The 23610-nt window shown below is 38.9% G+C and overlaps 4 protein-coding genes and 1 pseudogene across 8 annotated transcripts; 2 read left to right on the forward strand and 3 right to left on the reverse strand.

Moving 5' to 3' along the window:
• Positions 1-253: 253 nt before the first annotated feature.
• LOC121968719 lies at positions 254-396 on the forward strand (annotated as a pseudogene).
• Positions 397-1633: 1237 nt separating this feature from the next.
• LOC121968184 (uncharacterized protein At1g66480-like) lies at positions 1634-3680 on the forward strand. Its single transcript, XM_042518658.1, has 2 exons — positions 1634-2383; positions 3331-3680. The coding sequence occupies exons 1-2, from the start codon at positions 1766-1768 to the stop codon at positions 3373-3375; spliced, it is 663 nt and encodes a 220-aa protein (XP_042374592.1). The 5' UTR covers positions 1634-1765; the 3' UTR covers positions 3376-3680.
• Positions 3681-3855: 175 nt separating this feature from the next.
• On the reverse strand, positions 3856-10757 carry LOC122056323 (actin-histidine N-methyltransferase-like). The gene is made up of 5 exons (XM_042618232.1): positions 10386-10757; positions 8736-8902; positions 8342-8638; positions 6325-6588; positions 3856-4417 (listed from the first exon to the last, which is right to left on the reverse strand). The coding sequence occupies exons 1-5, from the start codon at positions 10744-10746 to the stop codon at positions 4043-4045; spliced, it is 1464 nt and encodes a 487-aa protein (XP_042474166.1). The 5' UTR covers positions 10747-10757; the 3' UTR covers positions 3856-4042.
• Positions 10758-10922: 165 nt separating this feature from the next.
• LOC122056322 (alpha,alpha-trehalose-phosphate synthase [UDP-forming] 6-like) lies at positions 10923-14380 on the reverse strand. Its single transcript, XM_042618231.1, has 3 exons — positions 11818-14380; positions 11474-11747; positions 10923-11402 (listed from the first exon to the last, which is right to left on the reverse strand). Exons 1-3 carry the CDS (start codon positions 13827-13829, stop codon positions 11097-11099), a joined length of 2592 nt encoding a protein of 863 aa, XP_042474165.1. The 5' UTR covers positions 13830-14380; the 3' UTR covers positions 10923-11096.
• An 831-nt stretch (positions 14381-15211) lies between these two features.
• Positions 15212-22784, reverse strand: LOC122056325. Of its 5 annotated transcripts, none has more exons than XM_042618233.1 (12): positions 22586-22784; positions 22409-22511; positions 22222-22309; positions 20221-20370; positions 19906-20037; positions 19108-19258; positions 18983-19021; positions 18833-18907; positions 17769-17828; positions 17597-17661; positions 15623-15726; positions 15212-15554 (listed from the first exon to the last, which is right to left on the reverse strand). In XM_042618233.1, exons 1-12 carry the CDS (start codon positions 22679-22681, stop codon positions 15433-15435), a joined length of 1185 nt encoding a protein of 394 aa, XP_042474167.1. In that variant the 5' UTR covers positions 22682-22784; the 3' UTR covers positions 15212-15432. The 5 variants fall into 5 exon arrangements, with proteins under 5 accessions (XP_042474167.1, XP_042474169.1, XP_042474168.1 ...); XM_042618235.1 differs by having other exon boundaries at positions 15623-15713; positions 22586-22783; XM_042618234.1 differs by lacking the exon at positions 18833-18907.
• Positions 22785-23610: the final 826 nt, after the last annotated feature.

Below are 23610 nucleotides of genomic sequence, written 5' to 3' on the forward strand. Positions count from 1 at the left end.
GGTAAAACCTAAAATGAAATTATATTAATATCCTTTTTTTTTCTTTTCACACCAAAAATAATTTCAAAATTTATTAATAATTTCCACAAATGCATCAATCGAGGATCTAGAATCCAAGACTTCGTATTATTGAAAATTTTTCTCATTAATCAATTAGAAATTTAAATTTCTTTTTAGTCTCCTATTTTAGAATTGGCAACACTGCGAGCAGAGAAATTTTAATAAATAACTTGGGACGGCGATATTAGAAAGCATATTTTTCTCGATTTTTTTGCTAAGATCAAGTATGATATTAAATTAATTTTTATAAGGTGTAGTCCATTACAACAGCTTGCTGCTGAAATTCTCAAGCGTCATCCTAGCATTGCACTATTACATGGGTCTAGCGCATCTTACCCAATTTATGGATAATTTTTTGGCTAAGATTAAGTGTAGTATTTGTTCTTATCAGTTATTAATTTTTTATAAAGGAGGGTCTGTTACCCACATGCGTTCATGTATTATATTACACATGCAACCAAGGGCGAAGCCAAGTATAGCTTTGGTGGGCCAGTTGCCCCCCTCCCCCCCTCTCTTTTTTTTTTATAAATACTCTAGAGTTGTATAAAATTATAAAAATATTAGAGTTATGCCCTATAGTAGAGACAATACTTAAAAATTAAAACTATTTTCTATAGGTCAATTCTTCTTCTCTTAAATCTTTTCTTGCATTAATTAACTTGGTATAAGGGCTTAGCTCACGTAATGCATGTGCACAATAGCTAGTATATAGTTAAAATGCATAGGAGATAAAACAAAAAAAAAACTTAAACGTTCAAATGAAAAAACAAATAAATCATTTTAAGATAAAATGAATAAAATGTTTAACCTTCCAAACTAATGTACCTATAAAGTTGGCATAAATTTATTATTATTATTATTATTATTATTATTATTATATAAAAATGTCTAAGTCTTCGATCTAATTTGTCCTACAAATTGACCACCAAGTAAATTCAAAAGCACGAGCAACTTAACCAATGTGTTAGATTTTTTATCATATTAGAAAAAATATTTACATAGCATCATAACTTAAATTCAAACTGTGAATACTTAAGAAACTACTTGAATACTGATTACTATTGCTACATAGCATGGGGCTGGAATAAATTTACATGAATACATTAAAGATATGTTTAATTTAAGTTATCATTTTGATTATATAATTATTAGGTATCATAGAACCGAGATTAGGAGGAATAAAATATAATTAATATTATAAAAAAATTAAGAGTTTTTTATTAACCCTAAAATCATGTAAAACATTAGTAATCACTGAAATTATATATTCCCCATTTAACACGATGAATATACTCAATTAGTAATGCTAGGCGTCTACATCGTTCTCATCCAAATGTTATAAATAATAATAATAATAATAATAATAATAATAATAATAATAATAATAATAATAAAAATATTTATGTGTGAATGAAAAAATATTAAATTAAATAAGATCAAAGATAAGAACACGGCACAACACATCTTCCAATCCCTATCAAACCTAAATAAAATGACAATTGAAAATCCAAATTTGCTCTCCTTTTTTGACCTTTTCCTCCCTATCGTTCCTTATATCCCTGCCACCTCTCTCCTCCCGATCGTCCCTTGTAGCCCTCCCCACCCTCCTTCCTCCTCCACTCAAACTTCTTCAACGCCATGCCACAAACTTAACCAGCTTCTTTTGTTCTTCCAAAGCGATTAATCGAGAGGAAAGATCGATCGGATGGGGAACAGTTTGGGCGGGAAGAGAAAGAAGATAGCCAAGGTGATGAAGGTGGACGGCACCACCCTGCGGCTGAAGCCGCCGGCGCAGGCCGCCTCCGTGCTGCGCGACCACCCGGGCTACACCCTGCTCGACGCCGAGGAGGTCAAGCGCCTCGGCGTCCACGCGCCGGCGCTTGAACCGGAGGCGCAGCTACTGCCCGGGAGCCTCTACTTCCTCGCGGAGCTCCCCCGGGCGCCGAGCCACCGCTCGGCGCGGCGCGCCTGGTCGGGCGCGCTCCATGTCGGCGCCAAGGAGCGGCTCGAGAGCCTCCGTCTCTCCCGCCGCACCATGTCGGACCTCTCCGTTCCCGTCGCCGGCTCCGGCCTCCAGTCGCCGATCGCCGCGGCGGAGGAGACCAAGGACGGCGGGCTCCGGTTGAAGATGAAGCTTCCGAAGGCGCAGGTGGAGAGGCTGATGCAGGAGAGCAAAGACCCCGCGGAGGCCGCCCGGAGGATCATGGAGCTCTGCGCCGCCAGAGAAAGCGCTGCCACGACGCCCTCGTCAGCCATGTCCTCCCCGGAGCCGGCGACCCCGACGCTGCGCACCTCGCGCACCCCGAGCACTCCACGCACGGAGGTAAGAAATCTTTAATGGCGATAATTTCCATATTTTTTTTATCAATATCAATTCAATGGAAACCGGAGTAAATATTCATTTAAATGAAAAAAAAAGTTTTCATTGTTTTAGAGTTTGAATACACAAGAATACTTGCAAACACGTAGCAATTAAAAGGTGAATTCTCATTAGTTTTTAGTAGAGCCGTCAATTTGGGTTAGACCTGTCGAGTTGGTCTGTCCCGCTAAATAATTTAAGCGGGTTGAGTTAGAATTTTATCAACCCAAGTCCGTCGTGGGCCGACCCGCCTAGGCCCGCGACTCGCACGGGTCGGCCCGTTCGGGCTTGGGTTGGCCCGTGGGTTGAAAAATACATGTAAACTAAGTTTTAGGCCAATTTATTATCTTTCTTTGTTATAATTTTAAAATAAAAATAGTACTTTTCATCCAACATAAATACTCGTTTGTGTTCATTTATATTTAAAATACATGTTTATGTATATATTTAATTGTAGAAAACTTTTTCAAAGTAAAATGGTGAAGATATGAAATATTTTTTAATTTTTTTAAAAATTTTTGATGGGCCCGTGGGTTGGCCCGCCAAACCCGCAACCCATCTTAGAATGGGTTGGGTTGGAAATTTCCCAACCCGTCACGTTGACGGATTGGTCCGTCCCGTCCCGCCAAATGATTAATCCGTCACAGGTCGACTCACCCCGCCACATATTGATCCGTCTGACAACTCTAGTTTCTAGAACTAGAAACTTCCTCGACAATCGCGCTATAATTAAATGAACCGAATGTGGAAAAAGGAGAATCTGCCCGTGATCATAGGAAAAGTCATAAACTCGATTTACAACTTTGTCCAAAAGTCAAACAAGACGCATGTGATCGAGTTAACGTTCCGTGTTAAATACAATAATTATTAATTAGTGATTAATTTATTTTTTTTTTTGATGTGTTTTGCAGAAGAGAACGAGGTTCGTGGCGTTGCCGGATGAGATCATCGCATGATAATGAATTGCTCTGAAGATTATTACACTTCAATTAGCGGAGAATGATTAGGTGGTTAGGGTGCTTGTAAAATGAATTAAATGAAGAGATCAATTAAAAAGGATATCTCCGTGGAGGTGGAGCATGAGAAGCTGCATGCTCGATCGGGCGCTTCCGATTCCCCCCACGAGAATCTACAAATCTAGTTAGTGAATGTGCTTGGCATTGTTTGTTTGATTTAATGTTTCTTTATATATATATATGTGGTAATTGGTTTCATGTTTAAAATATATGTTTTAAAAATATATATATTCAACTCGTTCACATATTACTTGTCGTGGGAGAACTATAAAAGCTGCATCCTCTTTTCTAGACTTGGTACACTACAACTAGAGCTAAGTATATTCAACTCGTTTTCGATGTCATGATCCGAACTATCGTATTACAGACTGGACCTAGAATTCAATTTGAACCAATCCATAGGTAGGATATGAAAGACAATTATAATACCAGTTTGACTGGGAATATTGGATGTTCTATCAGTGCAAGAGTTGATAAGTACGTTTCTAATTCTTCAGGTAACATAAGACTTGACTGAATAAATGAAATGTGCAAACGCTTTGCCTCTTGAAAAGAAAAAAAAACATAGCATGAGTTCTGGATCTCAAGAAATAAATGTGATAGAGGCCTACCCTTGAGCACTCGATCCTAGCTTGGCCAACACCTTAACCTTCTGAGTGAGTTTACGCATAACATCTATAATCATCAACTTCTTTTGCATCCTAAACTGGACAGCCAACTTGGTTGAATTGGATATTTCCTTTTTCAGAATGGCTTCGTCCTCCATTATCTTCGTGGGGAAAGATTCCAGTGCGACTACGCAGAGAGCAATTACCATTCGAAGAGCGGAAATCTCGGTCGAGACTCCCAAAGGAAAATCATCTGAGAGTGTCATGAGAGTTTCAAACTTGTGTTTTTCTGCAGTTTCTTTGTCATCCGAGAGGAGTGTTCTTAGGGCAGCTAACAAACGGCCGTCAATCAGTCCAGGCCCGCCCAAATGCACCTGGAGTGAAATTATAAAAAAACATTGACAGTGGGCTCTGGTAGTACAGGATTTCACCAAAAAAATTTAATAAAAATCAAAAGGAAGCATATTTGAGAGAGAGAATTTCAAAAGAGCACCTTACTTTAGAAAACTAGGATTATCAAAAGATTAGTAAAAAGAAGAAAATGTTCAAGGAATTACTGAAATTTATGAATATTTGTCAGTTTCTAATGGTCAGGAAGTTCAAAAAGAGCAATAGGAGAACTAGTGATCCAGGGAGATACAAAGATTTCATTTGCACGTCAAATCTAGCACATCCTGTTTACTAAATTATTGGATCAAGTTTCCGTATTTTGAGATATAGTTAATAAGAAGTACTGCTTACTTCATATATAGAAACCTTGCCTACACAGCATCACTAAGCATACACTAGCCTTACCAAGCACCTGATCTATTGGATACTCCCCACTCAGTCCTAAAGAGGTTTTAAATTTGAATACTTGTGAGGCTGGCACCACAAGTATTCAACTAAATTAACTTCAATGATGGGAACTTCCATCGAATGTACACAATTATATTACACTAAGAAGAGAAAACAACAAAAGGTCAACCTCATGCAATCTCCCAAACTTTCATCAAAACTCTTTCAATGAACACTGAAAAGTTGTTTGATCCTTAAAGGTTCCTTGTACAACTTGAGTTCTTGGTTGTTTTCAGCAATATTCTCTGCCTGTGCTCAGCGACGAGTGGTCCCAGACAGCCTGATCTGATATGATTCAGAAAAGTGCTCATGTCAAATACTACTTGGTGCCCATATTTCACAGTAATGGGAAAATTATTCTAAATGTTCGCCAGATTAATTTTACAGAGAGAAAAAATACATTTGGATGCCACCGTAGTACCTCAGTGTGAATCTTTTATTTAGCAAAAGATTAAGATATCCATTATGACTAAACAAATTTAACTAGACTATAAATGTCTTTAAAAGCTTAGGCATACTTAAGTAGATAGCTAGATTTTAACTAACTAAACCTAATATATGAAACTATATTTATAAATTCAAAAAAATTGTTGTTAATATATCAAAATAAATTTTCATTAGAATACAATAATAATTTACAACAAACAATAGTTGTTTCCATAAATAACTAATGTGAATTCATTAAAAAAAAAAGGGCATGGGATGTTCAATTGTTGTTCCTCCCTGCTTTATCAGAATAGGGAACTTTGAGTTTGTGTGTTGTCACCACAATCAAGTGTGAGAGGTGATAGCTCCACATGATTTAAACATGTCTTACCCGCCTTGTAGGGTGAGGGTTCCAAGCGCTGAGAATGATTTTTTTTTATGTCACTTGTCATTCATAGGATTGGCATGGCTTTCATGGGCAATTAAGTATTTAGTGCTGAATAAGATGATGAGTGCAAAGCTAAAGAAAGCGCATTTTTATGCAGGATTGTATCCTTGTTTTGAAAATTACCCAATGTAGGCATTCAATTATGTCATAAGCAGCTAGACAATTCAAACAATGCATCAATGACTTCTCTAATGCACCTTGAGAGGATCAAACAAACTGTTCATACTTGAAAGGGTTTCACTACAAGAGAAGCAACCCGAAGATGTATCCATATAATTGAAGAATATTCACAACATGTAGCTTAGCAGGGAAATGGTGGACTTCACATGACTCCCTCCTTAAGAACTTGATAGTCCTCCAGACTTGAATATAACTAATATTACAATCATTGCTTGTAACTTTCTGCAACAGAGAGCATTTCTATGAAGATTCTCTTCTCTTTCACAATCTTCTTAGTATCCAGATGTTATTAGGTAATACTTGGAGATAGTGAGATGATGAGATCAAAAGAAAGATGTTCGAACTTTGGCTTTTAAACTGAGGTATACAGCAAGGAGTTGAGAGTAATACCTTGCGGAAAGCTTGATCTCCCCATAAATTTAAACGGGATAACATCTCCTGTTGCCAATCAGCCGGAGATACAAAGCTTGAACAGGAAATTCCAGCCGCTAAACTAGTAGCATCAAGAAGACTCTCATCATATTTCAGTTCTACATGATCATGTGGGTTCGACGGTATCACAAAACCATAATCCAGAAGGAAAATATCATTGCTTAAACATCCATAGTTGAGCAATACTGGCATATCCTGCTTTATTTGCATGTCAGCTACAACCTGATTTTAGACCACCAACCAACAATAGCCTCAGTAATTAAAATATGATAATCTAGAAAAGCAACAATTTGTTAATTAATATACCATCCAAATACAACACAGCTAGCAAGCAGAACGTGTATATATATATATATATATATATATATATATATATAGAGAGAGAGAGAGAGAGAGAGAGAGAGAGCGAGAAATTTGTACACGACTGTGAGCGAAATTCGACATGGGCTATCTGACACGGCCAAAATCCAATTTTTTAATCTCTCTCTCATCTGCATGCAACAACTTTTCTCTCTTTCTTTTAAATTAAAATAAAATTTTATCTTCTCTCTCCTATTATTACATGCAAAAATTATTATGGTAGTGATGATACAATGTTGTAGCAGCTACTATGCAGTAGTTGCTATAACTTGTAGCAGTTAATATGCAGTAACTGCTACAACGGTACAATAGCTGCTACAACGATGCAATAGCTGCTATAACGGTGCAAAAGCTGCTGCAACTGCAGTAGCTGCTACAACGGTGCAGAAGCTGCTACAACTGTGCAAAAGCTGCTACAATGGTGCAAAAGCTACTACAACGGTGCAGTAACTGCTACAACGGTGCAGAAGCTGCTACAACGGTATAGAAGTTACTACAACGGTGCAGTAGCTGTTACAACGATAGATTAGCTGCTACAAAATAGTAGCTACACAATAACACTGCTACACGTTATAGCAGCTACCATACCGAATCTGCTACAACGTGTAGCAGCTATTGTGTAGTAGCTGCTACAACGTTATAGCAGCTACATCACCTTTAAAAATTAGCAACACGGTAATTATTGCATGCAATTAGATGGCAGAGAAACGAGAATTTTATAGTTGTTGCATGCATATGAGAGAGAGATTAAAAAATTGGGTTTTGGTCGCGTCAGATAGCCCATGTCGGATTTCACTCACGGTCGCGCACAAAGCGTCGCTTAGCATATATATATATATATATATATATATATATATACATGAAAGAGCAAGCTCAAATCAACTAATTTGTGATTTGTCACAATATTTACCAGTTCAATAAATATTTGATACCACTAAAAAAACATGAAAAGAAAGCAAACACATATACATCACTAAAGAGGATTAAGTACAGCTATTCTTGAATCCTACGGGTAACAGTAATTAAAAAAAAAACAAGAAGAAAATAGTAGCTAAAATCGCTAGATGGAACATCTCCTCATTGGCCTAAAACATAAAATGGCATTACACAGCTGTAAGGACAGTTCAACTTTTACTCACTTGTATTATCTAGTTCTTCTCAAGTAAAGTGAGATGGCTTTATGATTGAGTAGAAATCACAAAAAAAAAAAAAAATTACGTACAAAAACATATATTAGAAACATTCTAAACTTCTAATATATACCAAATTACAGCTAATCAAAGTAAATATCTGCTAAAATATTCCATAACAAAATATTCGATGAATAAAATGCTCCAAATCCTTAATATATACATGGGCATTCATTTTACAAACACTTAAGAGGAAATAAGAGAATAAACAGAGAAAACATAATATTTAAGTATCTATATGCAAAGGAAAAGAAATGTAATCATCAGAGCAAAGATTTTTTGAAACATGAAAAAGACCAGTCACACCATATTAATCGCTTACTAATGTATTGGGAAAAAGAATCTAGTTAAACCAATTCGCTTGTAGAAGGATGAACAACCAACAAAAGAACCCCACTGATGGTGAGGATACAAAATGCACTTGCCTTTATAGACATATTTTGAGAGTTTGTGTTTTGTTCCTGAAAAATTCGAGCATTAGGTATAAAGCTGTGGTTGCACATATCAATGAGCGGAAGCAGCATTGGAATGTCTTTCTTGTCATTGCTAAGAACTTCACCATGCAACCTGAAGGCTCGAGAAGATACTGCTGACATTGCCCAGCCAAGAGATGATGAATTTACATCTTGGCCTGCAAAGGGGTGATCTCTTGGAGAAACATTGTCAAGCATAAGTTTTATCTCTTTCTCAAATTCCAGAAGAAAACGGCATCTCTTATTTACCTGAAATAATGGCAGTATGTTCACAAAATACATTGAGATATGTATGAAATCTGAAAGAACAGAAAACAACTATCTAATAAGCAAAAGGATGCCAGACCTGATGAGTTAGTGGAGCATACTGTAGATTTTTTATGTCATCCCCACTGAAGAAAATAGGTACGCTATAAGTTTCTGGCAAGTTACTGATGTATGGCCACCAGAAGGAATCAACAGCTGCCCTTTCCTGGAGAAGTCTCAAGCCCAACCTCATTGACCATAGTTCGTCTGTTAAATACTCCCACATGGTCCGATTTACTCCTCAATATAAATATCAGTATTGCCTAATTTTCAAAATACCGAGCACCTCATATATTAAAAAATGAAAGTTTAAGAACCATCAAAAATAAGAAAAAATAACTTTGGGGCACTTTTTCTAGGATGTGTTTCTTATGAGGGAAAGAAACACTGAAGGAAACAAGGTGGAAAAAAGATTTCCCAGCGCTTAGGGGAAAAAAAGACAATTTTCAATCAAAAAGGACTAAAACTGCTTATGCCTGATTTGGAAGGCGGCACTATTCATGTGCTTTGTCAATTAAATCTGACCCAAAACATTAAAATTATTTTTCTCAATTCTATTTTTTTTTCTTTTATGTTTTGAACAGATAACTTTGTAAAATTTAAGTTTCCCTCTATCTTTCCTTCCTTTAAACGAAATGGTAAAAAGTCAAACTCTACCTCTTTCCTTCTCTGTGTAAGGAAATACCAACTAAAGAAATATTGCTGTATCCACTTTCTATGAATTTCCTTTTCTTATTTGTTTCCTTCCCTTATAGGAACTAGGTCTAAATCACAAAGTTTGTGACTCTGTCCTATCAAGTTGTATAAATGTTCTAGACTTTGGATCAACTTGTTAAGATGCTTCTTTACCTCATTTATGTGCAAACTGTGTGGATCAAAGCATATCCAAAGTGCAGCACAAAGAAACTCAAGTCCTAGACCAGTTGCACAGATCACTTCTAGTTTTTTTTAATATAATCTAGTTGCCTTAGCTTCGCCTGACTAATCGTGGAGACGAAGGTCTTTCCCCTAGTTTGTCTACCGGATAAATCTAAAGCACAATTTATATGCAGATCATTTCTAGTGCACAATAATATGAATAGAGGGAGGAAAATGCCGACTGGATTCCAGAAAACAAAAAAGCAATCCTTTTGTTTATTTGAAACTCAAACAATGCATGTGTCACTAAAAGTTCTACCAGAATAAAATTAACCCTCCAACACTAAATATGTTTCTTCAAATTTTAAAAGACGGTCCACAAGTATGCAAAACTTCTAAGAGTCTAAAGGAAATTTTTTGACACGGTGTACAATTCTATATGTCATTTTTTGTATCCAGTCATTTTTTTCTTACAAATATACTTTTTTTGTGTAGAGAATTAGTATAAGCTCGCTTTCTGAAGAAAATTTAAATGAAGGAACATATTTTTATTAGTATTAGTGACAGATTAACAAAAAATCCTTTTTTATCAATGCTAGGCCAATTTGAATTTCTGGCATCTGAGGGTAATACATATTTGTTCGTTCGGCAACTTTACTGAAGAAATCAGATCAATGGATTGTGCAATTCACTGGATACATGAAAGCGAACTTCTCATACTTGACATACATCTCTAGACATTAACTGGTAGCATGCTAGTAGAACTATGGTAAAATTCAGTAACTCATCTAGAACAGTGTTGGGAAAGAACAGTAGGTAAAAGTGCTGGTACCTGGAATCCGTAGAGCCAGTTGCATCAGAGTGGAATGACAGCCACCATCATCGTTATGCGGGCACCGCTCGAAGAAAAGGGGAAGATGACTGGGTAGGGCAATGAGTTCCGACCCTGGCTGAATATCTCCGGTTGCTACGACTCCTAAACCGTATGGCCCGCGATCGGAAACCGTGATGTTGGGATGGACGAAGCCACCCTCGCGGCGGACCCAACGGACGAGATCAGGCGGATGGGGAACGAGGCGGGAAGCGGCGGCGCGGCACATTAGTCGGCGGCGCTGAGCGAAAGAAGTGGCGGAGGAGGAGACGGCAAGATCGAAGACCGCGGTAAGGACCTTGGCAGCCGCCAAGGTCGCCATTTCGATTCTCAGATGGGAGCACGTTGGAAGCAAGCGCATGATAAGATCAGGTTTCCAACTTTTTTGACATGCCCCTTACAAATTTAAGAATTGTAATAACACCCCCAAAATTTAAAATTTAAACATTCGTTTCCCGGTCCTCTCGATGAGTGTTTATTCAAATTTGGCGCAACTTATTCAGACAAATAACAGTCTCTCAGAATTGGATAAATCAGCACCAAGAACAACAAAATGGTCACAAATTAGAGAGTAAAACAAGTAACAGATCGGCAATAGGCACTCATCAGAGAGAACCTCATCGATGCAATGCGGTTACATTACGAAATCAAACCGCGAAACAAGAAAAAATATCAGTGTCCCAATGGAATTTGGCTCCCTGGAGTTTGATCCGAAACAGAAGCCAGACCCTGCATCAGCCTAACAATCTCTGCTGTGTCGTCGAGGTAGTACTTGGCTTTGCTTGGTTTCCGACCGACTGTGCAAGCAAATACTTCAGCAGCCGGCGACAATGAGGAACTAGGCACGGCACTGGCAATCACTTCAAACATGTCCTCGTCGGACCGATCATCACCTATGCAGAGAATGAAGTCCGGTAACAGGTCCCTCTCCCTCATCGCAGAGAGTAGTCGTCGAGCCACTAAACCCTTATTCACACCCTACAAGAACAGAGAATGACAGTGAGTATATCTACAGTTCGAGTTACGACCAAAATCTACATATTGCTTACCTGTGGTTTAACTTCGACAATGTTTGTCCCACTCTTCACAGACACAGGTTCGTTGACAAGCACACTCTCGAGATGATCCAGGAGTTCCTTAGCTTGGCAAGACCCGAAATCCGGATCTGCATCCTCATAATTCCAAACAAGTGCAGTTTCCTTGTTGTCGATGGTCGAACCGTCGGTTGTTTCAGTATACAACTTCATCACAGGTTCGGCAATTTGCTTCCAGCTATGATCTGCCACTGGAATACATGCTTCCCATTCCGCATTTCTCCTTAGCCTGAAAATAGATGGATGATCGAAATAGAACGAATCCATGGACAATGCAAATAGGTGCTTTGATAACTCACCTAAAGAAATAGCCATTCTCTGCTGCAATTCCAAGATTCTCACAAGGAGAAAACCAGCTGCTCAAGGTGCTTCGGCTCTGTGCACTCACTAGAAAGACCAGATTGTTCTTGTCGCGACACAATGTGTTCAAAATTTCGATAGACTTGGCGTTCGGGCACTTGTAGATGGATGTCTGCGGCATCAGAGTACCGTCGTAATCAAAAAGGATGGCTCTAGAACTGGTTCTCCTGTATGCGGAGACAATATGCTCCATAGAAAGCTTTCGGAAGTTGAGGTCCAGAGCCACAACTCTGAACTTCAAACCAAACCCAATTCCCCAAGACCTCTTTCGGCTATGCTCCTTGCAAGTTCTCTCAAGATCTTGCAAAAAGCTCTTGGCCCAATACCCGACATCGTGCGAGCTCACATATCTGTAGTGTTTCTCGTGCCGTAAGTGTTTCTCGGCTTCACCCATTTCTAAGGCAGAGTCCATGGCATCAGCCACTGCATCAATGTTCCAAGGATTCACCCGAATTGCCCCACTAAGCGAAGGAGAACAGCCGATGAATTCTGATACAACAAGCATGCTCTTCTTCGGGACGACACTGGCACGGCTCGAGCCTAAAACCTTATCCAGGTTATCGTTCCCCTGCCGAGCTACAATGTACTCATAAGGTATGAGATTCATTCCATCCCTAACTGCTGTCACCAGACAGCACTCGGCAGCCACATAGTAAGCCATCCTCTCATAAAATTGGAGTGGCTTATCGATCAGTATGACAGGCTTGTAGCCAGGCAATCCAAAAGCTCCATTGATTTGCTTCGCCATTGCATAGCTCTCGGCCTGTACTTCTCGCACATCCTTCCCTCGTCCCCTCGCTGGATTCGCAATCTGAACAAGAACCACTCTTCCCTGCCACTCTCGGTGTTGCACGAGGAGCTGCTCGAAAGCCAAAAGCTTTAAGCTGATTCCCTTGAATATATCCATGTCGTCGACTCCTAGCAGCATTACTTGGCCTCTACCATTGAACTGCTCGGTGAGCTCTGCAACCTTGGCCTCTGTCTCTGGACGGCTTAACACAGAGCCAAGCTGACCCATATGAATCCCGACAGGCAGTATCTTGATGCTAATTGTGCGGCCATAATACTCCAATCCGATGTACCCTCGCTTGGATTCGTAACTGAGGCCGAGCATTCGACTGCAACAGGATAAGAAATGGCGTGCGTAGTCAAACGTGTGGAATCCGATTAGGTCGGCATTCAGCAGAGCTCGTAGAAGCTCCTCCCTTACCGGCAACGTTCTGTAGATTTCGGAGGAAGGGAAAGGGCTGTGCAAGAAAAATCCAAGCTTCACCTTGTTGAACCGCTTCCTTAGGAAAGTCGGAAGGACCATGAGATGGTAGTCGTGAACCCAGACGAAATCGTCGTCCGGATTGATCACCTCAAGGATCATGTCGGCGAAGATCTTGTTGACTGATACGTAGGCCTGCCATAAGCTGCGGTCGAATCGGCCGCCGAGGTCGGGCGACAGCGGGAGCATGTAGTGGAAGAGAGGCCATAGCTGCTGCTTGCAGAAGCCATGGTAGAACCGAGAGCGTAGATCCCCCGGGAGGAAGACAGGCACGCATCTGAAGGATTCGAGCAGTGTCTGAGAAACCTCGTCTTGCTCGGGAACTGGGATTTCCTCGCGAAGGCAGCCCACGTATACAAACTCCATATCCGCATGCCCGCTCATGCTATCGTTCAGCTGGAGGAGGAGGGAGTCTTGGTCCAAGGAGAAGCTCCAGCTGTGGTTCTCCGGGTGACGTTGGGCGCGGATAGGAAGCTGGTTGGCGACGATGATGGTGCGGTCACGCGGCAGCGACAGGGACGATCGCTCGGAAGATGCATTGTCGTCGTCGTCGGAATCATCAAGGTCTGGAACTATGCCGGGTGCCGTCACCACCCGGGGGATGCCGCGGCTGATCCGCCCAAGGGAAGAGGACTCGCCGGAGGCTAACTCCAGCAGATTAGAGTAAGATTTCGACGCCATTATGGCAAAAAAGCAGCTCCAAGATTGGATTTTTCTTTTCCTCTCTTTATACTTAAGCACTAGTACAAGAAATCAGGGAAGGATTATAATGTCCATGATCGATTCCTTCGCTACCTTTACAGCTCGCTAACAACCAAACAACGAACAGAAATCAAACTGAAGACGGTTCGAAAACTCAGAATAAGAAGGTAAAGGATCAAAAGTAAAGGGGAAAAAAAAGATTCGCGAATGGATAACATTTGCGAATTTCAGCAACGAATCGAATCAGATGACTGCGGGTGGAGAAAGGAAGGGAGAAATTTTGTCTCGCATTTACTTTTTTGCAAACGAATTAAATAGAAGAAATCAAACTCCCATCATCCCACGGCTTCGAACCAAGCTGCCAAAATAAAAATAAAATAAAATAATAATAAAGAACCGTCAATCAAATCACCAGCTCATGAGAAAATGGCGGAGGGGAGTAGAGTGTCAACGCGATCGAAATCTTCAACGGGACAAGCTCGATCTCGAAAACAGTATATAGATTGAGATGGCGGAGAGGGGGAAAAAAGATGGGAAAGAACTCAACTTGTTGCTATTATATATATATTATTTATATGTGCGTGCAATCGCCGCATAGCGTTCTCCCTGCGATAAATTGACCGGCCATATTGAGCCGGAGCAGACCGGCAGACCGGTCCGGACGTGGAAATGCGACGTCGATGCATAGGAATTATTATGGAACTATTCGCATGGAAGTGTACGACCGTATTATCCAGAGGACACGTGTCGCTTCCGTATCCGACTGATCGCGAGAAGACCCGGTGAGGACCTGCACCAGCCGGTAGCCGCAGTCACATCGCCCGATGGTCAAATGTGGCCCCCTCAAACGACAGACTACGTGGCGCGCGGAGGAGCAAAAGGACAAAAACAAGGCTTGTTGATAATTTTGTTTATTTACTTTTTCGAATTTAAACATTATTAAAACAGAAAATATTTTTTAAAAAAAAAATAGAACTAAAATATTTCCTTTGGGTCCGTTCGACGGCCAATCACTTCGTCCCGTGAAGACATCTAACTTGGGGGTGGTCCCCACATCTTGGTGGATAAGATCGTCTTCTTTTTTTTTTTGAGTTAGCAAATGATTTAGTAGGTGATTAGCGACGATACTAAATTAAATAGCAATGGTAATTTCGCTAATAAGAAAGTGTGAAAACACGTTTATTATAGTCATGTCTAAAATAACTATTATTTTTTAATTGAATCTTAATAACTTTTAAATAATTAGAAACATAAACATTTTAAATTTTACATAAAAATATGATTTTTGGCAAGAAAAAACGTAAACATTTCCATTTCTATTTGATCATCAAATCAGCTATGCACTGGGGAACTCGCTGAAGTTGACAAAATACAACGGCAAAAGCATTCAGTAGACTCCCAACTCCAAGTACGCATGATTCAAATCTCAGTTACAACACGCCTAGACCACCTAAATTATCAAAAAAAATGAAATTGACAAAATAGATAATGTACAAGAGTGGCATATAGATTCCTGAGACTGCAGCTAATAACAATTGTAATAGATATGAATTGTCCAATCGTGAATGCTGCTCCAAATTCCCTAATACAATATGATTCCATCCATTGCTGACTTTGTTGTCCCACAAATCCATGAACAATTACCAGAAATTAAGTTTGCAATTACTCGTTCGAGCTCTAGCCATTTGTTCGAGTGAGCCGGATCTGCCCGGAGAAAGAAGATAATTGCAAAAGCGATTTTCATGCACAACATAAGAACAACTTTTCATTACCTGTGCAAATGCATAGATTGCTCGAAGAATTCGAGCATAATCGGTACCCAGCATTTGGATGGCAACGTCTGCCAGAAATGTCCCCCACATGCTGCAGAAGGAATCTAGTATTTCAATTATGTGATCAGGACAATAAACACAGGAAGGGAGAAAATGTGCCTGTAAAAGTTAGTACTGAAATAAATACTCGAAAATGATGAAAGCGGCAGCATCTTTGATCCATAGTTCTCAGCTAGGAAAAATATTGTCAAGAACTAAAAATAAAGCAATCAGAAAATCAATCTGCAAGCAACTAGATTGAAAGAGATTTGGTTGCTCATGAACACAAATGAACACTTTGCAAAGTGTTTGTGCTTGCCTAGTTCACAATGATTACAGCACCCAGCACAATCCAGGTTCTGCCACTTGCCTCTTAATCTTACTGCAAGCTTCACTATTATCTCAATTGCTCCACTTAGACTGTTTCATCCTTCCATACTGCAGTGTTCCTTCGGGTTATCCTCATCTCTCTAGAATGAAGAAAAATATTCTTCTTTTTGTCCACATCTCATCACTGTTAGATCAAAAGTATCTACTATCTGGCCCTGAGTCTCTTCATATTTATGTTGCCAGCTATAGAATGGTACAGACAGTTGATGACAATGAGTTAATAGCAGGTGGCTACTTTATTTTTCATGTTTTTGGTAATGTATGAAGAACATGAATCATGATAAATTTGGGTTACAGTTAACTACTACAAATGCATATAAAGATGGAACTTAATTCTGAAATGCTGTTTGGTCCAATGAGATCCAATCTTTAGCAGGCACCAAAAAACTGAGATAGCTCACTAATATCTAAGACTCCCTCCCTCTCAGAGAGTGATTCTTTTGTCTGGTTAATTTCCTCTTCCGCTCAAGATGGATAAGGGTGCAATATCAAACACTTTTCACCACATAACTGTCTGGATAATTGTCAAAGACTGTTTCTCTATGGTATGGTATCTCCTCATGTACCAAATGCTTGAAAGTCCTGAATTCAAAGTTGACATGATTTACTTTTTACATTCTGGTTGTACAGAAGTTATAGCACTGGCTATAGCATCAACCTTCAGACAAAGTTATGTACAATTAGCAACTTCAAAATTACTTGGATACATAATGGCAAGCAAGCTAATTAACAAATTATACGCAAAATTCATTCTGAAACGTCTCACTATGTTGAAAAGTTCCGTGTGTCTAAGGAGAGGAAGAACCTGCAAATTCAACTTCATTGAGTTGGTCACTTAGATCATTCTAAAAGCATTAAGCTTTAAGTTAGGTCATATATTTAGCCACTCAGATAGTTATGAACTGCATAGAGAAGTGTCATTTCATCCTAAATAACGGCCTCAGCTATCAGCTCCAACCTAATGTAAATTTAGTAAAACATTGGTTCATAGAAATCATGTTCAAGGCACCAAAAAAAAAAAAGACCATGTTCACAAGCTTAGTTCAATTCTTTAAGTTGCACCATCTAGTACTTGAGGCTGCAACAAGAAACACACTTTTTTTTTGGGATAATAACGCTATCAAGCTAATTCAGAACTTTGCTGCAATCTAGACACAATAAGCATTGTGTTAGCAAACTAAATGAAGAAACATACAATAACAATAAGACATACATCTCAACAACTACATAGGCAGGATAGATAGGAGTTTTACCATTGACTATATGTACAACGCACCCTACTGAAGCAATTGCTTTTATGATCTAAACCTACTGAGAGTAGTGAGTCACCTAATCCTAAAATCCAATGCCTACTGAGCATGACACATGAAGAAAGTTTTAATTAAAATTATTACATTGAGAATGAGTTCATGTATTTAGTGTTCCTAAAGCTCAATGGAATTTGACACCTAGCAAACGTGTTAGTTGAAAAATTAGGGTGTCTCTGCAAAGAAAAGCATTGATCTTTGAGTTTGTATTTGCAAAAAATTAAAACAAAAAACTTACATTGGTCCTAGGAGCATCATTGCACTTCTAATTCCAGCATATCTAGTTGCAGCTCGAGCCAAACCCTGCCAAATAGGGGTAGAGCAACTCATTTTTTTGATGACTTCTAATTAACTAAAGGATTGATATATTCTAGCTTTCAAGTAGCTTGACAAGAAAATATGAGCTTGACCTGTCTTGCAATTAGCTCAGCTGTTTTTGCCTCCAGCTTGATAGCTGCCAATTGTCCGCCCTGACAATCTCAAAGAGAAAATATGTCTTGGAGGATAGAAGAATTAGCAATAATACAACTAAAAAGGTATATGTTAGTTATAATAAATAATAGTTCAAGACCCTCTTGTCATACATATTCCAGACTTCTATATGCTAAAAGATATATGCACAAACTGTCAACCATTTTTTGACGATTATGCATTTGAGATTCCGTGTTTCATCGGGAATGGTCAACTGCACACTAACAAATGTGTTTTTGTTTTCCTTCATTCCTTGATAACAACAGCTTAGATGTTATTGATAAATTTCTATATTGTTTTACCATCTTTAACATTAGATTGTCTAGCAGACTGGCATGAACAAGCTCTTTCTTTACTCAACATTTAATTTTCTGACAAATAAATATACATGTTTGAATGTTTCAAAATTCTTCCACAACACTTTCCTACCACCTATACCTTTTACAGTGACATTGGGTGCAAACAATGTAATTTTTTCAAGTGTCTTCCAGCTCACCTTCTTCTTCTCATGTATGAAACCACTTCTTCTCTACCAGGTCATCAGCAAGGTTATTATTTTTATGCACTTTCCTTTTTATATGTGCCATTTTATAAACCAAAAGTTCTTTTCTCCATTCATGTAGAGCAAAGGTACAGGTGTGACTGTAAGAATCTCTCTTCTTTGCATTCATGCATAAAAAGAATTTTCTCTCCAGACTTGAATAAAACTGAGTTTGAATAGTTCAGGATTCAGGTGCACTTGGACGAGAAAATGAACTCAATCTGCACAGGTGAGGCTCAAACCGAAACTGAACTATCTAATGACATGATCTGCATTTGCACTCACTTTAAAAAAATGGAATCCACAACTGATGTACCACACAGACCAACATGTACCACCTTCCATGCAGTAATCCAATAGAAGAAATGCAAGCATAATGAAAATTTATCAATCATCAAATATTCAGTATGAAGGAATGACTAAAGAATGTAAAGACAACTACAAGCTCCTAGAAGTGTGCACCTTCTTAACTATTTCATGCTTTATCTCGTAGTTAGCAACTTCCAATAGCAGCTTACCAGAAAATTTCCTAGCCAACTATGCCAAAATCGAAAAAAAGAGACTCACAAATTGAGAGAGAAATGGAAATCATCATAAAAAATGAAAGCATACCAACTGAAATATCCTTGCCATAGTTAGCATTCCACATCCCTAACAGAATATGAAAGATCCAACCATGTCAGGACATAACAACATAAATCATGTAGTAAAAAAGAAAGTTTTTGACAAAAATTAACCTTCACAAAAACATTTTGAAGCTCTTTTGCTCCACCTTTTAATGCTCCAAGAGCAAGAACCTTCCATTTACTTATTCCAACTTCAAGACTTCCATGATTACTTGGGAGTTTTCTGTCAAGTGATGGAAATGAAACAGGATCGATCTCTTCACTGAAATTGGCAAGAATACCAAGAGAAGGTCCATGTTACAACTAGCTTTTGCATATAACCAATATGCAGAACACTACGAAAGGCACTGTAAAATAGACACTTTCATATCACAATTCACAAGGAATTTAATTCCAGATAGGATATGATAGACTTAAAACTAATTGTAAATATCCTGACATGAGTCAAGTTTAAACATTTAATATAAGAATAGGAGAGAATTAAAATATGTTGAACGATAAGGTTTAAGTTGGCAACACAAATCTCTGTTAGTCACAAAAGTAGCAAGCAGTTAAAATGAGAATAGGCAAGATAACAGTGAAAACTTTTGGTCAAACAGCTATATAAAATAGTTCAATTGGTCTTACTTTGATCCACCATAGGCATATTTGACATGATAGTCAACTGTTTGAATCAATAACCACCTAACACAGCTTTTATACCTCAAGCACTCCAATCTAGGGTCAAAGCTTGGAGACATTTATCTGTAACATCTTAAGAAGCCCATGGCACTTTTGAGCTAAATAAAGCTCTTAGCAACTAATCTAGATATATGACGTAAATGGTTTCATAGGAGCGGTTCATTTTACAAAAATAAGCATACAAATTTAAGTTGTTATGAGACTCCAAGAAGAAATTATAAGAAGTACCTTGAGTATTCACTTAGTAAATGGAGAAAAATTTCTACTTCAAGGTCTTCTGTTGACAATTTACTTGAGCAACGAACTCCAAGTTTTCTTTTCACATTAAGCAAGATATTCTTGTAGGAAGGTCTCCAACCTCTTGCAAGATAGCAACACAAACAATAATGAATGAACAAAATTTCTATGTTGCAGACAGTAACAAATCCAGGCTTCTACTAATTAGACTAGATCAGATTCATCATAGAAAATATACCCATACCGTAAACTGTTTCAACATGCAAAATAACAAGAGTATGACATAGATTCTTACACCTTTCTAACCTTAAAGTTGAGCGTGCATCTGCTGCAAGGTACAAGAACCGTGACTCTAGGTGCTCTATAAAATCTTCACGTTCTTCGATATATTCATCATCCATTGTAAAACTAAATTCTTGTTTTCTTGTTATAGATTTTAATAGGGGACTAAAGAAGCTGCAACAAATAAATCATGTTTCTCAGTCAATGTATAATGCTTAATCAGAGATAGATTAAAAAAATGTAACTAAAACATCTGAAGTGAAGATCAGTACAGTACACATTGTAACCCTTCGTAGAATGCTAAGATGTGTGGAATTACTAGAAGAATAAAATTTAGAGAAAAAATAAAAATAAATACTATGTATTTAGTAACAATTAAATGTAACTCTAATACATCAATACATGATACAATGAGCAGCATAAGATAAAAGAGAGAGAATCAATCAACATTACTTCCTCATTTCTTTGATTCCAAAGCTTGACGGAGCACCAAACCAAGGGATTTTTCAGCCAATCGCCCTCAAATAGTTGCTGGGTAAACTAACATCTGTTGGCCCTTAGGCTTCATTCTTGATTTTGTGGGTTGTTGATTGTTTATGTGTGCTTTATGTGCATTTATGGGACTAGTCAGCTAGTGGGCTGGATTAATGGGTAGCTTGTGAATGGTACACGTTGATGAGACTATACTTTTTCCAAGGTTGAGCCTGAAGTGGTTATTTATTTCAGCATCTTCCTTGTCATATTCTCTGTCTTCAACTATTTGAGGATCAAATGCAACAAATACTCATTTTCCTACTTCGGTCACAGTCTAGTAAGGGTGAAGAGAGCAAGTCAGATCAATTGCTGGATCACTTAAGTCTTGTTTCCTCTCCCTCATGGAATTTGACCACCTACTATTTGGTTTGTCCACCTAGGATAGTCAGAGTGCTATTGATTTCAGTAGAAATTCCATATATCATTTGAGGACAATGCATATTGATATGAGGTACTACTAGACCAGACAAGTGATTAGAGAACAAAAGTTGATGAGAGCAGTGTTGATATGTTGATGAAGCCGCTCAAAGAGATATGGGATCTCATCAGGATGGCAAGGAGATACTGATGGGATGACAACCCTGTCTTCCTTAGCCGGACAGGGAGGGGATGCTCAATCATGTGTGCTCCACATATAACCATTCATGCTTTTTGCGAGCAGTACAAAATTGCATATTGGGGTTGCTATTGGAGGTAGAAGACGCAGAAAAGACTAGGGTTTTTTGTAGAGGATCTTTAACTGAAAAATTGTAGCAAGGTGAACAATATGGATATTTTTTTCAGGGTTTTTGTCAGTTCTGTGATATTCTGTCCTCTTCGAGGGATTTTGCAAACAATTTTCTTTTAGCATTTATGCATTTATTTCTATTTTAGTGCTGTGATATTTTTTATGTTAACTGCACAGAGCATCGCTGGTTCCATCGAGACTCGTAGAGACATTCTACGCCGGCAGAATCTGTATCAAGGATCTCACAAGCTAGTTAGTGATTCTCTAAGCAAAAAATTATATCTAAGAATACCAAAGTTCAGAGTGAATTAAATATTTAAAAAAATCTAAGACTTATGGAATTTAACTAGAAATAGTATAAACAAATGTCCTGTTTCTCAAATCATAAGTATGTGATAACATTATACTACTGATTACTAGTTTGGCAAAAGAAACAAGAGAGCAGGAACTGGGAAGGATGTACTTAGGACAACTCAATGAACTATCTCACTTCAGACAGCAAATCAAGAAAATAAATCACTAACTTGAGAAGCATTGCTATAGTTTAATTACGATGTTTGCATTAAAATTAAAAAACTGAAACAGTACGTGAGATCAAATAGATCCTATTTCTTTCCTGTCAAGTTAAACACTAAACACATGGCTAGGATCTCAGACAAATTTGTAAATTTTCACACGTAAAATTTAGTGCAATAGGAAGTGCATGAATAAACTCCAATATACATTTAAAAGCTAGCGGGAGAAATAAGTAGCAAGAACCTAACCTCGGACCAAATAGAATATGTTCCAGCTCAACTAGTTCAGCATCCGTAGCGAGTTCAAACACCAATCTCAGTTCCGGGTCAAACATCTCTGCCGAATTCAAAAATGCAAAAGTATAAGTCCGTGCAAGATCAATTGCACGCCGGAAAAGATAAAAACGCAAAATGTTTAGGAAAAGACGAAACCTACCTGCTCCTCGGGCGGGGGCCGAGGCGTTGGGAGGAGGCAGAAGGAGACGGACACTTCGATCACGAGGGGGTGGAAAGAGACCAATTTTGCTGCTACTCCCGAGCTGGTGGTAATGATTTCATTCCCATAAGACCAAGAGTGAGGTAAAGAAACGAAAGAGGAAATGAAACAACGAACCCAGAAAGAAGAAAGATCTCCTCTGTGAATCGAGGTCATCCTGGGTGCCGCAGTGAAAGAGGACGAGCAGAGGAGTTGAGTGGCGACGGCCGCCATGGGTCTCCGCCGCCTTCGGCCCTTTTGCCTCTCAGACACAGAGTGAAGGCCCCTCGCTCAGCGAGGAAGCGACGAGGCAGCGAGCCAAGCGATGCGCGGGTGAGACGGGCCACAAACCAATCAAGCGATGCGGCCACGTGTCAGTGTGTGTTTTTTTTTTCATTTTTTAAGCGCAAAATTAATCAGGATTATTCCCTAAAAGGTTCGTTATTTTTAATTTCAATTTTAAAACAATGATAATAATCTGTAAAATTTTAACATCAGATTATTGACGCGGAAGAATCCGATCGAGTCATCCTTCTATCAGAATTTTGTATGTTTTTTCTTATATGCTCGGACTGCCCTCGTAATAACAGAGGTTCATTGTGGCCCGACCTTCTCTACTTCTACTTCAAGAACGATGAAAGATCTTGCTCGAGAGGCTCTGTCAGATACTAGACTTCCACAATTCACGATGTCAAAATCAAGCCCGGCGAGGCTGTCCACTTGGAAAGCGACATCGAGCTAACAACCGAGCAACACCAATAGGATGGACAAATGGTTGTCACCCATGGCGCAACGGCCGCTTGTGTGGTTGGTCGGTAGGCGATGCCTTGCTCGTGTGGTCATCCATGCAGCCCACTAAGGGCTTGCATGGTGGTCTACGTTGATCATCCACTTATGCGGCTGTATAAGGTTCCATAAAGATAAGTAAAAATAAGGTCTGTTTTTCACACACGAAAACCAATTTTCATTGTCTTTACCTTTCGAGCACTTAAACCATCTCTCGCGCACGTGAATCTTTCTTCTTTCAGCCTAGAACTAACTTGATTGTTGGAGGGCTCACGTTGATAATGTCAACCCCCAATTGATGCACTTTGAGAGGATCAACTTTACGCATAGACCTTTATCTAGGGTCAGCTTTAGACATAGGCATTTACCTGGGGTCG

The sequence above is a fragment of the Zingiber officinale genome, chromosome 3B (assembly GCF_018446385.1).
Source record: "Zingiber officinale cultivar Zhangliang chromosome 3B, Zo_v1.1, whole genome shotgun sequence".
In the NCBI taxonomy this organism is placed as follows: Eukaryota; Viridiplantae; Streptophyta; class Magnoliopsida; order Zingiberales; family Zingiberaceae; genus Zingiber; species Zingiber officinale.